Source organism: Nothoprocta perdicaria, unplaced genomic scaffold, assembly GCF_003342845.1.
Source record: "Nothoprocta perdicaria isolate Ctin4 unplaced genomic scaffold, notPer1 scaffold_1, whole genome shotgun sequence".
Taxonomy (NCBI): Eukaryota; Metazoa; Chordata; class Aves; order Tinamiformes; family Tinamidae; genus Nothoprocta; species Nothoprocta perdicaria.
The window spans coordinates 13,458,115-13,474,492 of NW_020454093.1; the positions used below are offsets into that span (position 1 = coordinate 13,458,115).

The window sequence follows — 16,378 nt, forward strand, 5'->3', positions numbered from 1 at the left end:
TATTTATTTTCCTACCGTACTTTTACTGTTGATACTGTCAAATTTGTGAGCCAGATAACCTGCTTTGGTCATGTCACCAATTTGATAGTGGAAGCGACTGCCTCGTTCCCAATTTTCTCATTGARTCTTATACTGGACTTTCCATTCTGCATTAAATTATTTTTCTGGTAGTAAAACTTTTGGGAGTACCTTACTGCTCTGCTARCCCCTGCAAAGACTTTTTTCCTCAAACTTTGTCTTCTTAGAAATGACAGGTTTTCTCTGTGTGAAGAGGCCAGTGTTGCTGCAAGGGCAGTTTTGATGCTTGTTTACAATAAAATGGTTCTAATGCACGCCTTAGTTAGGCAGACCCATTAAAGAGGTGAATATATCCTGTTGTGACGGAGTTGTTAGACTGGGAAAAGATAGAAATATCAGTTTCCTGTGCTGTACCAGAGGTACCAGGCTGTACTAGATTTTCTAGGTGGTCTGATGTTTCTTTCTGTCTGTAATACTGAGCTTCATTTGAGTAGATATTTATATAACCACTGCACTTTGAAAATTAAAACTTTGTAACTCATTTCTAGTCACTTTGGAAAGTTATTCTTACTTAKGATTCTTCATAGAAATGAAGAACATTCTGGAGAGCTAGAAACAACTAAGGTCCAATCTTTCTAGTGGTATAAATGTGAAYGTGTTACAAGTCCAAAAGCCCTGTGAGCCAGGAAAATTCCCACCCGTACCACACGACAAGCTCAAGAGTTTAGCTCTGCTAAACTGTATTTTCAGAGAAACCAAATTATCAGGAAGTTATTTTCCTCTTCTATTATGTTCCCTTGAAATTAGAGGTTATGGTATGAACTGTTTGTAGTGCCATAACTTCCCTAACATACTTGTCTGCAGCGTTTCTCRGTATGGCTTGCGCTGCTGGAAACCTCTGAGCCCTGGAGAATAAACTATACGGAGAAATCCTGAACACAGGGTGAATCTAGCAGTAAAATCTTGTCTCTCATTTCKACAGTGCTAAGAAAGCTCTGGATTTATCTATTTATTTGTATGTGGGTACAAATGTTCCAATTTAAATGTAAAGCTTAATGGATATTAGCTTTAGCTAGACACAGCGTGCTGAACTACTAAGCAGTTGTGGTTGGACCTAACACTCAACTATGCTTGTTGGCTGGGGCTGAGGTTTATGGAAGAGGATAGTTGATACCAAGCTGGTTGTAACTGAAGTTGATGCCTGTRTTTAGGTGTCTACAATGTAAATGTGTGTCTGTATGTATGCTACCTTATGTATGTATAGCTACCTTATAGCTAGTCAAGGTAACTGTAGCCTTYGTTAGCTAATGGACAGATCTCTGTTGGTTACAGCAGGACCTGAGACATCAGGATTGATTAACCTCAGTTCAGGTGTCGACATGTAGGTGTAGGTGTCTTAATTTCCAAATAAATACTGCTTTGTGTGTCTGGTCGCTGAGTAGACACAGGCTCCTATCTTTCCAAATACATTCCAAAATTATTCTTGGTAAGCATGTCTTTTTTTTTTTTTTTTAAACCAATTTTTGCTCTTTCAGCTTTTAAACGACAGAAGTGATTTACCCAAAAAGATAAAAGCTTGTAGAGAGGTGGCAAGAAGGTGCTTCCTTAACTCTTCAAATTCTTGTCTCCTTCTGGTGTCCTTTCAGGACGAGCAGGGGAGTTGAGACCTGCTGTGTTTTCAGTTGCAGCTGTTCATGCTGCGCTAGGGAGCAAGGTTCTCCTACTATACTACAAGTTTGTATGGGACACCACACACAAGCCTTCTTTTTGYCCCTTTCCAGATGTCTAGTAATTGGACTCCAGTCTTTTCCTGAGGACTTTGTTTTATGTAATTCTCCTTTTTTTGTTTTCTTTTGTTGGATAACGTCCCACTTTTCAACAGTTCACATCTCCAGTGAAGTGTCTGGCCCCAGACTGCACGAGATCCTGCAATGAAGCAGCCCTTGGAAGGCCGTTCTACCCCAGTATGACCATGCACAGAAACGATTGCAGTTTGTTGCAGTAGTTGCCTGAGCCTCAGTCTGTGCCAAGTCCTGCTCCGTGCCGCTCAGTCCAACTTTGCCGGTATTCCCAGCCTCGTTCCCCGCGGCAGGACAATGCCCCCTCTTTTCCCGTGTTTGGCAGCCCTCTTCCATTTCCCAGCAGGGCCAGGTCATCAACRGGAATCTGAGTATTGGTGTTGCTTGTTTGTTTGTTTTTGTTTGGATGATGGATCCTGGGGAAGAAAAGGAGGGAAGGAGGGGAATAATTCCCAGATCTYCTGCTCACCTCGAAGCTGCCTCATGTCTTGCCAGAAGGTCACAGTGCCCTGGTTAAGTTCAGGGTGGCTGTGGACACAAGTTGATATGGAGAACAGAAGAGAGTCTTGTCTACCCATAATCCCATTGAGCCTCCGTCTGAAAAAATTATAATTCTRTGGTGTGGTAGTAACATGTAGCATCTTTTTTACTTTATTTTTTGCTTCTGAGGAAGGAATATTTTGCCTCTTAAATTACAAGAGGATTTCAGGGTAAAGCTGTTCAGATATGAGATACCAGGAATAGAGTTTCAATCACTAAATAGCTATCTTTGTCGACTGTAAATGTAAGATATTGATTAAAATTGCTTTAAAAATAGGAGTCTCCTTCATGAGCATTTATTCTAGAAATACACCTGACTGATTTTGGACATAAATGAAATCAATATTATGTAAAGGAGAACAGTCTTCATACTTAAGAATAGTTATTTTAATTTCAAAAATCTTTACTTGGAAACTTGATTGTTATGTTTAGCTAACTTGGATGTTGAATGCAACTTTGGGCTTTTGTTTTTTAGCTGTATATGCTAACAACTTGTTTTTCTTTTGCAGAACCCTGTGATAATATGAGAGAGATTCTCCAAAATGTGGCCAAATTACAAGGTGTTTCAAATATGAGAAAACTAGGTCACTTGAATAATTTCACTAAGGTAAGAACTTAAGTAGTGGCATTAGACATATGATCCTGTGTGCTAAATATTTTATTTGTACTTTATCAGGCATTGGCCAGAAGCTTCATGAAATAGTTTAGCAGTATGAAACAGTAAACAAAGTCTAGATGCAGTAAGAGAAAAAAGGAGCAAAAAAAAAAAAAGTATAAGCAAACATGTGAATTTAGGGTCATGCTGTGAAAGTGTTATTTTATTTTATTTTGGTCATACTGTTGTACTTAGAAGTCTGAATCAAATTCCAATTTGTGGATTAGGTTGCACAAACAGAGGGTTCTTTCTCTGCAGGATTGAATCACAGATTTGAAATGCCAGGCTGCCGGGATCTGAACTGATGAAGTGCAGTGAGGGGGCTGTGCTGATTAGCAGGACATGTGGTGGTCTGGGCACCTCTGTTGCCCTAGTCAACTTTCCACTGTAGGTTTCATAGCGAAAAATACTTACAGGGCAAATTTCTAAATTACCTTTGTCACGAATTTTGACGTGCTTCTCCCGATGTAAGCTCCCAAATCATGGGACTATTTTATACTAAAATACTTTTAGTATTTGCCTAAAAGTGTGATGGAGGTGTTGGAGGCTGACATTGTGAATTGGCAAGAGGCAGGAGTTAATAACTTGCCACAGAATGAGAGATGAGAGATTATAGAAGGAAGCCATGAAGGGCCTTTGGAGTGAGAGCAGCTACCATTTTTTTGGTAGATGAGGAACTGATGGAACCAAAGACAGTCCTGATGGCATGTGACCAGCCAGCTAGGAAAAGGGTGTGTTAGAAGCACTCTCTGTGTGTTGTGTTGTGTGCTAGTTGTTGAGGCAAGGGAAAAGTGTGTTGTTAGTAAGCTAGGAGAAACTGGATTTTCAGAAAGAGGTAAATTAAGGTAATCTCTAAATGATAATGCAGAAGGAACTAGTTAGATGTACACATTCCTACTAGAGAGCCAGATCGAAGTCTGTATCTGAAGATAAAATTCAAGTTTCAGTGACAAATATGATGTATCCTGTAGTCACCAGCAGTGAAAAAGGAAGGTAGTGGTGGAAAACAAGAGAAAATAAGGTTTCTGTTATTTTTGTAGGTAAGCTGATAACAAGGTATTGAGTAAGGTATCTAGGAGCCTGCTTGAGAGTTTGCTTTATAGAGTGTCTCAGGTGAAAGAGAACGAATGCTCAAGGGCAAGTTTGGGGGCTTAATGTGAGAAGGACAACTGTGTGTCGTGGTCTTTGGAGCTAGGGTGCACCTTGGCTGTCGAAAGCCCTCCTGACGAGACTCATTTGGGTATGAGGTTCAGCTGGTAGAAAGGTGAATACTGAGAACAAACAACTTAAGTTGCAAGTAAACTTATCGTCTAGGAATTTGGTTCTCAGTATTCACCTTTCTACCAGGTGAATCTCATACCCTGCCATGCGCAGCGCTTCGGTAGATGCTCGGCTTGGTGCTCTGGTTCAGAGTGTGTATAGGTGTACAGATTCACCAAGGAACTGAACATAGTGAACTCTTGTCTTGGATTCTGGTACAGAGTGCTGCTGGTGTTACTAAGATTCCAGATTTTATTTTGAGGAAGCTTTTTATTTCACTAGAGAAGGCAGTTGTAGCTGTGTTTCCTTTTTGTTCTTATCTGGAAACTTATGAATGCAGGTGTCTCCAGATGATTCTTCTGTTGATTTAAAATTGAAAACTAGATTGGATTTGTAGATAGGTGATTTCCAGTGAAGAGCTTATATTTGAAACTGCGAATCTTAAAACAGTGTTGATTTTCATATTAAAAATTGCCAGATGTTAGGAAACTATAAATAGGATAAATTAGTAAATATGCAAAATATAATTAAAAGGAGCTTTATCTGGTTCATTCATTTAAAAGTCAATTTTGAAAAAATAAATAATTTTATAATCAAGTATTTGAAGAACTTTTTGAAGAAAAAGTTCAAGAAAACTAGAAGAAGTTTTTTTTAATAAATTTGACTTAAGTCTGTCAAGAAATTACAAGTTTTTGAAAAGGAAAGCTTGTAAAATTAAATACAACTTTAGAAAACAGAGACTGTGATTTGTAACCTACTTTTGATCCCAAATCAAAACACTGTGTAATTGAATCGTGTTATTTCATTTGGTGTGTAGCACTGGTTCTTACATTGGTCTCCCAGTAAGATGGTCTTAGAAATGTAAGCTTATATGTTTGATTGTGAAATTTCTCCTATTTTTTGTTTGAATTTTAAATGCGGTTATGAAAATATGATTTAAAACATGTATTGCCTTGTCTCCCTTGTGGTTGGAACAGTTCTGTGTTTTTACTTCAGTAAACTTCTTAACTTAGTGGTTAAGAGTGAAAGCCTGGAGCTTGGGGGAGACGGTTTTATTTTGTGCTCCAGTCTTCTGCCATGTATTGACATCATCTCAGTTCCTCCTTGGTGAAATAAGAGTGTGGGAAAACAGTGGGGTCTTGTGATGTTAGATATGCCAAAAGCTGAGGATGTTTGCATCCTTCCTGGCAATTACAATGGTGGTAACAAACCTGGTTTGTTTGTAAGTTTTTGCATTTTATGGTCCATGCTAAAGACAATTTGTTATCTAGAGTATTTATGCCATGAGCAGGGAAAATACCTTTGAAATAGTCATTTATATTTTATATTTCTGACAAAGTAATACAGAAAACTTATAAAACCTACTTTTCTGATAGAAATGTTGTTATGCTAAAAGGAAASGTTATGAAAAGTGGGTACTGGTATAAGCAGTTGTTCTCTACCTCAGCTCATACTTCACCAGCTCTGGAGACAGTGCTGCAAGTCTTGCTGAAGTCAAGGTAGACTCATCCGGATAAGATAGACCTACAAGATAGACCAAGGTAGACCTGTTACCAGGAGACACAGTTCTACAAACGCGGCGTTTAATCAAACCTCAATTTTGACTTAGAAACAGCTTGAGGAGTCGACCTCTAGTAAATGGTGTGTGACACCCTCAGTCATGACTGCAGTTCCCCAGGGCTGACCCCTCTTGACTTGCACGGCCAGCTAGCTGAGAGGCACCTTGAACTTYCCCAGCTTTTGCTGATTAATACCAGAACCTCTTGGTTTTTTCTTTGGGGTTTTCCCCACCCCCATGAGAGTTAGTAAGTGATACATTACTGAAAACCAGAAGGACTGTACAATTGTAGATACCTAGTGGAAAATAAGTTTTAAATTTGAAGTACTCGTTTAGATAGCTTTATAGGTGACTTATTCTACTTCTAGTTCCTGAGAGAGCCTTTATACCATTTTAAACTTAAAAGCATATTTAAATAATGCAGTGAAAAAAATCACGGGCTTTATTATGGGCTTTTTTTTATTATTATTACTTTTAATCTAAAGAGAAAATTGTTTCTTTAAGGACAAAATGAAACTTGACTAATGATTTTAGCTTAACCCTACCAATGTATTAGCATCAATAATGGTTCTGTTGTTCTCTGTGTCTTGACTGTCATTTGCAAAACCCCGAACTGTCTTTGAATCTGAATGCAATATTGACTGTCCATAAGGTTCCTCCAAAAAGCTATACCACTACTAGACAAAACCTGATACCCTGTCAGAAAATATATAGCCCATAGGAATAAAACATCTCCTTAGGAACACTCCACTGTGGAACAAATTTGAAGAGCAAATGGATGCAAGCCCAGAGCCTGTAATTTGAGTAAGGACTTCCCTTTGAGGCAACACTGATATCAAAGATTTTTAGAAACAGCTATTTTAAATCAATTTCTTTCGCTTTTGTGGAGTTTCCTATGGGGGAAAAAAAAAGAGAAAATGAGAAACTGTAAAAGCTGCTAAGCAATCTCACACTGCCTATGGTGGCTCAAACTATTTCCAAAATTACAGTACAATAACTGCAACAATTGGATCTATAGAATGATATATTTTTACCTATTAATTGCTATGAATATTCTTACATAAAAATTTGAGCAATTTCTATATACACCCAAGTTGTATATGCTGTTGATCTGTGGTTTTGTTGTTTTGCGCTACTGTTTCCAAGATATGTTGATGTGTTACTCATATTGCTATGACTCATCCAAGTAGCATGAAAAACTCATAGCTGACAGTAAACATGAGAGAGAGAGAGAGAGAAAAAAAAGGGCTCACTGTAAGTTACTCATTGCTTAGCTTAGAGCAAGTAAAATAAAATCCTGTGCTAATACTAAATCATTCACTCAAGGAGCCTGTACTATTTACTATGATATCAAAAATGTTAATTTTAGAGTTGATTTATAGGAAGTTTTATCCAAAAATACACTTTACTATTTAAAAAATAATCCCTTTTGTTTAATTCCTAGAATTCAAATAATACCCAGTGAAAGAGAGAGTACCAAGCAGACTGGAGTATTCTTGTACTGCTTGCGCCTCCAGTCTTAACTACAGTGACATTGCACATTAATTGTTAAATGTTAGGTCACGAACATGCTCCTTATACCTGCCTTTGCCAGGAGTGCTGCTGTCTACAGAAATCACCRCGATTGGTCTAGAATGATTAACTTGCTTGATGTCGTTTGAAGGTAAAAGGAGAAAAAAGTGCCAAAGTTGAGACTGAATTTGATGCAGACTCGCTTGGGTTATAGTGAGCCCACAGATCTCATTTTGCTTTCTCCTGCAGTAAGGGAGAGTGAGGGGAGGGCTGTTGCATTTTTCTTGCATTCTCTTAAATGTAGCATTTTGTGCTTGTTTCTTCCGGACTCGTTGCAGTTTTTCCAGGTCTGTCTTGCTGTGTGATACTCTCAGTGAGACGATACAGCGTTCCCGTCACCTGGTTATTTTTCTTACCCAGTGCAGGCACTCTTGTCAAATCACTAAAACATTTTCAGTTCTGATTTTACAGTCCCTCTTCTAAGTTCTTTTACACCTGTAAATTCCGTAAGCCCGTTATTTTCTGCCAACTGTTAAGGAAACCAATACATAAGTAAAAGGGGCCTCACAACACAAAATCCTTGCTAATAATAAATATTGCATATACTTTTTTCAGTGAATTTTATGTATTCATTTTCTTGTGTACATACGCATGCACTTTAGTAATTATCACATTCAGAATTTTGTACCAGCGCAGTTTGTTGGTTGCACTTAGTCATAACAGTTATCAAGTTTCGTGACTACGTTCAAGTTTCAAGGTAAGATCAAGTTTCTTTGATATTAGCAAGGGGGTGCCTGGGAAGAGCACATGCACAGAGTGAAACAGTTGGTATTGAGAGGTTAGTATCTACACTAAATACATTTGGTGGGGAGTGCTTACCTTGGGCTAACTCCTGTCTAGTCTAGTCCTGTGAYCTAAATGCCTTTTAGCAGTTGAAGCCCTTTAGGAGAGTTCTTGGAATGCATCTTTTTTAGTTTCCTCTCAAGCTACAAACCAACATTCAGTAAATGGAATGCCAGGAGACTCRGTTCAGAAGTGCATTCATGACCCAAATAAAAATGATAATATAGTTGCATGACAGGAGTCCTTTTGGGATCTGACCAAGGTCTACAGGCTGCTATTGGGTGAACAACAGCTTCAACAGCTCTACTAGTTTGTGGCTCAATGAAAGGATCTCTTGCAAACCTTTTAAGGTTTGCAAACACTTGAAATTAGTCATCTGTCAGGACCAACAGTTTGGCTATATTTCTTGCTTTTTGAGGAAAAAAAAAAATCTGCTCTTCTAGTTACAGTTTCATTTGCATAGATTAACCAGGTCATAGAATCATAGAATCCTTAAGGTTGGAAGGGACCTCTGGAAATCATCTAGTCCAACCCCGCCCTGCACACACAGGGTCACCTACAGCATGTGGCACAGGGTGGCATCCAGGGGCGTTTTGAAGATCTCCAGAGACGGAGACTCCACAACCTCCCTGGGCAGCCTGTTCCAGAGCTCTGTCACCCTCACTGTCAAGAAATTTTTCCTTAAGTTCCTGGGGCACTGTTGGTGGACCTGTGCACCTGAGTCTGTGCACCTTTGGGGACAAATGTGAAACTGTGGTCCAGGTAACCACCAAAATAAGTTATGAGTGCAGTTATTCTCATTTTTATGCCAATGTTTTGGTGTGAGGGGGACACTACTATTAGTAGATACCGGAAGGGAGATAAACACACTGATAGCTGCAGAAATGTTTTTCTAGTGTCTTTCATGGGCCAGATGTTTGTGCAGTTTTTATCTATTTGTGAATACTGTCAATATTTAACTAGCAAAAGTAATGGAGAAATAATGATGGAAAAAAGTCTCAATGGGGTGGGATTTGATTTTTGTTGGAAAAACTAACCTAAAATAAGATGATAAACATGAGTTTTGCATAATACAGCTCTTAAATGATTTTGAATATGAATGTCCTTGAGGGAAAGTTGGGAGAAGCGTATCTCTAAATCACTTGTATTGATGTAGATTTTATAGCTATAGAACAGATTTTTTTTTTCTTCTCATTCCGTTTATACTCCTAAGTTGTTTTCTTAGGGACCAGACAAAGTTTGGATTTTCTTCAATTTTTAGCAACAATGATAACCAATGCTAAGAATTCTTCCAAATATGAAGTGCAATGATGATAGTGTTTTTAAGACTAAGTGCTGTATATAGGTATAGCTTCTGTTTTGGTGGTAGATTACTACCAGCAGACATACATATACGTTTTTATATATAAAAAATGCATATGTGTATATATAACCTATTTCCTTTTTTATTTTGGCCATACCAGTCCTTTTATTCAGAAAGTAACCAATTAATACAAGATATTTTTATGTACGTCTTGTATGTGCGTGTTCTCTAAAACTTTTGCTTGATGCTTGCCACTACATACTGATTTCTTATGGCCTCCCCGTTCTCTTCTGCTACACATTTGGTAGTATATTGCAGAAGTGTTAAGAATAGAGTAAATAATAGAAAATTGAAAGAAGTGGAGAAAGAAGTTGCAGTAAAATTAATAAAAAGTGAGTCATGAAAGAAGAAGCTATGATTAAATTGACCTAGTTGTAGAAAGGCATTAGTTGAAACTATTAAAAATAGATGTATTGGGCAATAATTTGCACATGAAGTAGTCTCTCAGGTAAAAATGACATTAATATCCCAGTATAATTTTCAACAAATAAAAATTTTGAAAGACTGAACAGTGTAGTATTGTAGGCAAAAATACAAGAGAAACCTTTTCAAGTCCTTGTAACTGCTTGCTGTGTGATACCTAGTGAGAGCAGAAGAATTCATGGGGGCTGCTGAGGTTTGGGAGACACGTGTTCTTATTTGGCTCTCATGGAAAATGAAACATCCATCTCCTACTCTTAACTGTTTGAGAAAATAACACAATATTTTCTGCAGTCAGTTAGGACTGTTTTACACAACATGGCCCCTGGTTACGGTTCCTGTTGAGCTCTTACATGAGTGTAGAAGTATACGTCATCCGTAGAGTACAGTACCATTTCAAAAACAGAATTATGAAACCCTGTTTGCATTAAGCTAATGTGATTCCTCTTTACTGTGTAAACAGAATAATATTAACCTCTATTTCCTCTGAATCGAGACTTAGAAACTGGTCTTAAAATCCCCATCAAACAAATGTTACTGCATGATCAATGGACCGGACAACAAACTAAGGAGGGAGGGGAATTTTGCATATGCTTAATGTAGCTTAAATTATTTTTTTGTGATTTATTTTATTTTATTTTATTTTATTTCCCTTGATTTGCCTTGATAAACAATCTTTTAGCTTCTATTAAGTAGAATGTTTTTCTGTATCTGATCTGTAGCTAAATCTATATATTTATAAATAATGCAGATTTTTTGAGCAGCGGTCTAATCTTTATTTGAAATATGTTATTGGAATGACTTGGGTTTCTCTTCTGCATTGTGTTGGGAAGGATTGTACTTATTTTCACCCCTTGCTGAGCTAAATCTTCTCTATGAATTGTTGTATTACTTATCTCCCACTTTCCATAGAGATACTTTAGTCCTACTTCAGAAATATGATTCAGTTCTTTTAAGCAGGGGGGGGAAAAAAAAAAAAAGAAAAAAAAAAAGACTGTTAAGGGTAATGTGGTTAAATCAGGATTCCTCATGTGTGTGTGATGGGGACAGTCTCGATGTGTAATCCATGGGCCTCGCTGCAGCTCTCTGCAATTGAGCAGGGAGGTGTTTTTGCCGCCGCCTTCTCACGCTGTTTTGCCTGCACTCTGCCAGCCAGTTTTTACAGTTCATAAGATGTCAATRGAAATGCTAAAGCAGCAGCGGTGGCCAGAGGCAGTCCGACAACGCAGCACAAAAATAGATTGATAGGGGGATGTGACATACTGTCATAACCGGTTAATGCAGGCAATTGCCTGCTTTTATTATCACTTTAATTTGAAAGGTGGGGAAAAGTACGTTTTACGATAACTTCTCAAGCATTTCGTAAACACCTTTGAGTATGACCATTGTTACGAAAAATGGAAAATCCAGCATATTTATAATTGCTAATCTTACGTGAGTCAAAATATGGAGTGTTTCTGGTCTCATTTATTAATGCACATTATTATTTTAATATTGAGTTTCAGTACTATTACTATGTTTTTTTCTCTGAAGACGAAAAATAACTTCTTAATATGTTATGTGGTTCTTTCGAAGGCTTGCAGTTGTTGAACATGTACCTCAAAATTGTTTGCATTTAAGCCATTGTGCTAATGAAATCAAGCTTACTTAAAAAAAAAAAAGACTACAGACCAATGTGCTGGKTTTTTTTTAGGTGGAAGGGAGCAGTGGGATAGGAGCATGGAACACTTGGGTATTTCAAATTTAGCAACTTCAAATTCACTTTTCAATTTTTTTGGTAGCATGTTTCTTATTGTTAGTGCTAACTAACTACATAAAATGAACATGACACAGAATTGTTTTTATAACTGCAGGGCAGCGGTGTTCATTAGCATAAATACTTGCTGAATTCCTCTCCGAGGAGGAGCTGTTAATACCGTTCTGGTTAGAAATCCAATGCCTGTTTTGGGGAGCAGAGAGGGCAAGGTGCACATCCCCTGCGACTGGTCACTGTGGGATTTGAAGGCGCTTTGAAAAGTGCTTTGGGATTTGGACCTAGCATTAAAGCATTTTATCACTAGCATAGTGAATGAGATTATGAAGAATTTTACTGCCACTGTTCTCAGGGAAAGCAGCTTTAGTTTTTCTTGAGGAAGAAACTTTMTTTTCTCCAGTAAGCATGCTCCAGTTTTCTCCTTTGAGATCGGCTTTGCACGTAATTGCTGCGCTGTAAATCTTCAGGCTTGTGCTCAGAACTGACAGAGAAGGTTGCCTTGTTCACAAGTTGCTACAGGTTATGGGCGTCTCCTCTGTGTGTGTGTGTGTGTGTGTGTGTGTGTGTGTGTGTGTGTGTGAGAATTCCAGTTTTTACCCTGTGACCGCGGCCTGTCTTTGATTCCACAGAACCTGTGGGTGTCTCATACCACTAAAAATCAATGTCAGTCAAGGGGCACTTACCACTGGTGGCTCCTTCTGAATTTTTTTCGTGTGCCTTTGCTGTTGCAAAACATGAGCCTGGTTCATGGATTCCCTTCTTTGCTTCAGGCCTCTCTGAATGCAAGTGTCACATGAGCTTGGCCTTCAGGCGCCCGCCTGCATCCAGGCTGTTTACCAGTTTCCCATCGAGTGGCTCTTCTGAATAGAGCTTGAGAGCAACAAGACGAGCAACCTCAAACAGGTGGAGATGAAAGATGGACCAGCAGACAGCTTAAATAATTGTGTAAACTTCCACCTGAAAAGAGGGGCCCATGTGTCTGTTATGTGGATGAGTGGAACACCAGCAGCAAAGGCACACGGGCCAGGGCAGTGAATGGCAGAATGAATTTCATTCCTTAGGTTTCTTTGAAAGCAGTGCCAGATATTTTTCAAGTTTTTAGAGCATTATAAATAACAGATGCTTTCTTTTATTTTCAGCTTCTTTGTAATACTGGCCATGCTGAAGAAAAGCTAGGTTTTACTTATGACAGCATCATAATATGGTAAGTAGTAAGGAATACTATATTAGTAGTAAGGTACTTGTTCTAGGTGAAAGAAAACCATGTTTATTTATACTATTTAGCTCCCTTTTTGTAGTTGTAATGTATTTGAAATTTTCATTATGCATATAAATTAAACAGATAAATTGCAAATATCTTAAAGGGTAAAATCAAGAATATATGCTACACTATTAGAGGGGGGAAAAAAGTCAAGTGAAAGTTTTTATTTCTGTATTATATTCCTCATAAATTAAAAAAAGATACTTCTAAGCATCCCACTAAATTACAGAAAACACTTTTCCTAAAAACAGAATGTGAAACAGACTCATAGAACATGAAACAGACTCTTTAGGGAGAACCGGGATTTGAAGATAAACTTTTAATGATAATTTGATCTATATGATTGGGTTTGCAGCATCCTTCCTTGCAAATGAAACATTCTTTGGCTAATTCTAAGGCACTAAATTATAATGGAATGATGAATTCAAGAAAAAATACCAATTCCTTATGAAGTTTTTGTTTTGAGAGTCAGTAACCTTGACAGAATATTTAATCAAACCAAGGATTGCAATTATTCTTCAGTTAAGAATTTGTTTTTCAAAGCTCCTTTTTATTAAAAAAAAAAAAAAAAAAAGTTTTTAGTCCAGGTGCCTGATGATAGTATCTTCTTGCCAGCAGATGGAGATAATAGTGACACATTTTGTTGTCATTCCCAGTATAGATGGGTCTTGCCGGTTCCCAGAGCATCATACCAATGACAGCTGAGAGGAAGCCTTGAGCCATGAAGAGTTGGAGTGTTGGTAGGCCTCAAACTTCTGAGGTCTTTTAGCAATGTGCCAAGAAGCCTTGGCCATAAAAGCAAAGTTCAGAATATTCTTAATTACCTGACTGAAAGAAAGATCTGTCAAAACCACTCTGTAGTGAGTGGACAAGATGCTTCAGGAAAAGGTGCAAGAATGAACCTACAATAGGTAGCTAATATTCTTATTCCATCCTTTGTTAGTTCTTCCAGACTTTTTAATCAGTCTTAATGCTGTCTTAAGAAATTCTTTKTATTTCTACAGCAACATTTAAATACTGGGGCAAGCGGTTTTGTACTGGGTTAAGAATATACTATGCATTTATGTATAAATATGTCGTATTCTTGATAAAGCTCATTCTCTTTCACAGTCTTAATGGGTTTTTTTGGCTCTTTCAGCCACAGATGCACAATGAATGATCTACAGTTGATATCAAAATCATTTTCTTGATTGGATGGCTATTTTAGAATCCTGCAGTATGGATAAATAAAACATTTTTGTCATATACTAAGTCACATTTAACCATCCTGAATTTTCTTTACCATCTTGCTTACTATTCACACAAATTATTTTTAAGTTCCCTTGAAGTTTCTCATAATCCCATCCTACTCTAATTAACATGAATAACATCATCATCTTTAATATTTCCCCCTCCCCTATTCCTTCTCCCAAATAGGAATCATGTATTAACTGCTGTCTACCAAAGGAGATTGTGGTTCTCTAGTTCTAAACTGATGTCAGGATAAAAATCTGCTATTCATCTCTACTCTTTGCTATTCATCTTTCAGATTTTGATTTGTGAAACTACTGTTTTTTCCCTGTAACRTCTTTGTCCCTTAGTATAATCTTAAGTAACATTTGCTTGAAGCTTTTGGTTGCTGAATTATGAAAGTGGTTCCTCTATGTACAGCATTCTAATAACTTCTTTTAAAGAAATCTTTCAGTAGACTAGTGTAATACAGTTTGCATAAACTATTCTGGTTTCTTCACATGGTTCCCTAGATTTATTTTAAGCAGYCACTTGGATGAGCTTTGAAGTCTTTTTTTACCTACACCTTTTATCACCTTTTGGCATGGCTATTTGGAATGAGGTGCTTGCTATACACAAACAGTTCATRCTTTTGTTCTTTTTGGATATTTAGATGCCTAACTTGGTGGGTTATGGATAATACATGCTGATGAGTTTCCTCTAGTTGTTAAATCACTTCCTCTTCTGCAAGTAGCTTCTCTTTAATGGCATTAAAATACATGGACAGGACAGTAATCATCATGTAAATCTTCAAAGCAGAGACTTAACACAAAGAAATTTTTCATTTTTCCTGTCATACTTCAGTTCATTTTGTATTTTTATATGCCACATTCTTTCCCTCCCATCTCTCTGCTGATTCAGTGCATCTGCTTCATCTTTCAAGTTTCCTGCCTGTGATATACTTGAAGAAGAAAAAAAAAAAAAAAAAAAAAGGAAACATATACATCTGGATAGCCTTCATATTTTTCTACATATTTTTCTCCTTTTGGCCTGCACTTGCATATAGTAATTGAATTTTCATAAGGTCAGATTCCTCTTTTTGCTTATACTATGTTCTTTAAGGTTTTAAAGTTGTGTTGTTTTAATTAAAAGGTTTTGTTCAGCCTTGTACATTTCTATATATCATTACTTCCTTTGTGCATATATGAGTTTTATGATCTTTATATTAGAGCTAAGTCTTACTAGTTAGTACTTATATTTTCATTGTATCATCACTATTTTTGAAGAYAGTGACACATTCCTTTTTGGTATCTTCTGGATTTAGATCTCGTCCTGATAGTGTTGCCATTTCTTGTGGTTTCAGTATTGCCAATTCTTCAGCTCCTGACCACAAGTTAAGAGTGTCTTTCYCTATCAAATTGTAGGACAAGCTTTCAAAACACTAATTAATTTTGAGAAACTGTGTCTAAAGAWCGTTTTGTGGTACCAAGAGTTTCTGTCTCCAATATAAAAATAAGTGCTTTACTTGATGGGAGAGAACAAAAAATCCAGATTCGGCATTTCAGAATTTGGTTGTTCTAGCAGGAAATATGCAATGGCACTAGCAAAGGCACTAATTCATAAATAGTGAGAAACCTTCCATTTTGTCAAAAAAGCAAGCAAACAAACAAACCCCACAATTCTAACGAGGCCACTTAAACTGAGAGATCTYAACAAATCACAAACTCTAAGGCAGAAGTACAGGTAGGATAAGTGTTGTTGAGAAGACCCGATTCTTGTGTGTTCATACCTCAGAATTCCCTCTGTGTAGATCTGCAACACAACGTGATTCGTGATCCAAAGCATACCTGTCATCTTCTTAACACACTTGATGAGTTACTTGTCTTTCCTTCTCTCTACTTTTCTGGAATGTTTTGGAAACAAATTTATCCTCCTGTTCTGCTTTTTGTAGAGGARCAATTTTTCTTAACCTCACAATAATAAGAATCAGTTCCTTATTTGCTACTGGCTTGGCTTGAAGTAATAAAGACAATTAGTGGCAATCRTACAGAGAATCATGTTTGATTTTACAGCAATGATGGTCTTCCTAAAGAGGGAGCTCCTTGGTGCTGAAGGTAATAATTAGTTCATCTTTATTTGCGTATAATATTGTAGCCCTTCTGCTTTGTCTGGACATCACGTAGAAGT

General features: G+C 37.4%; 1 protein-coding gene across 1 annotated transcript in view; it reads left to right on the forward strand.

Moving 5' to 3' along the window:
* The first annotated feature begins 2,874 nt into the window (after nucleotides 1–2,874).
* RICTOR (RPTOR independent companion of MTOR complex 2) overlaps nucleotides 2,875–16,378 on the forward strand; it is a 55,649-nt gene continuing 42,145 nt past the window's right edge. The window contains exons 1-2 of the mRNA XM_026037872.1: nucleotides 2,875–2,964; nucleotides 12,861–12,925. Of these exons, the coding sequence (XP_025893657.1) occupies nucleotides 2,881–2,964; nucleotides 12,861–12,925 (149 nt within the window). The 5' untranslated portion in view covers nucleotides 2,875–2,880. The remainder of the gene's footprint in view (nucleotides 2,965–12,860; nucleotides 12,926–16,378) is intronic.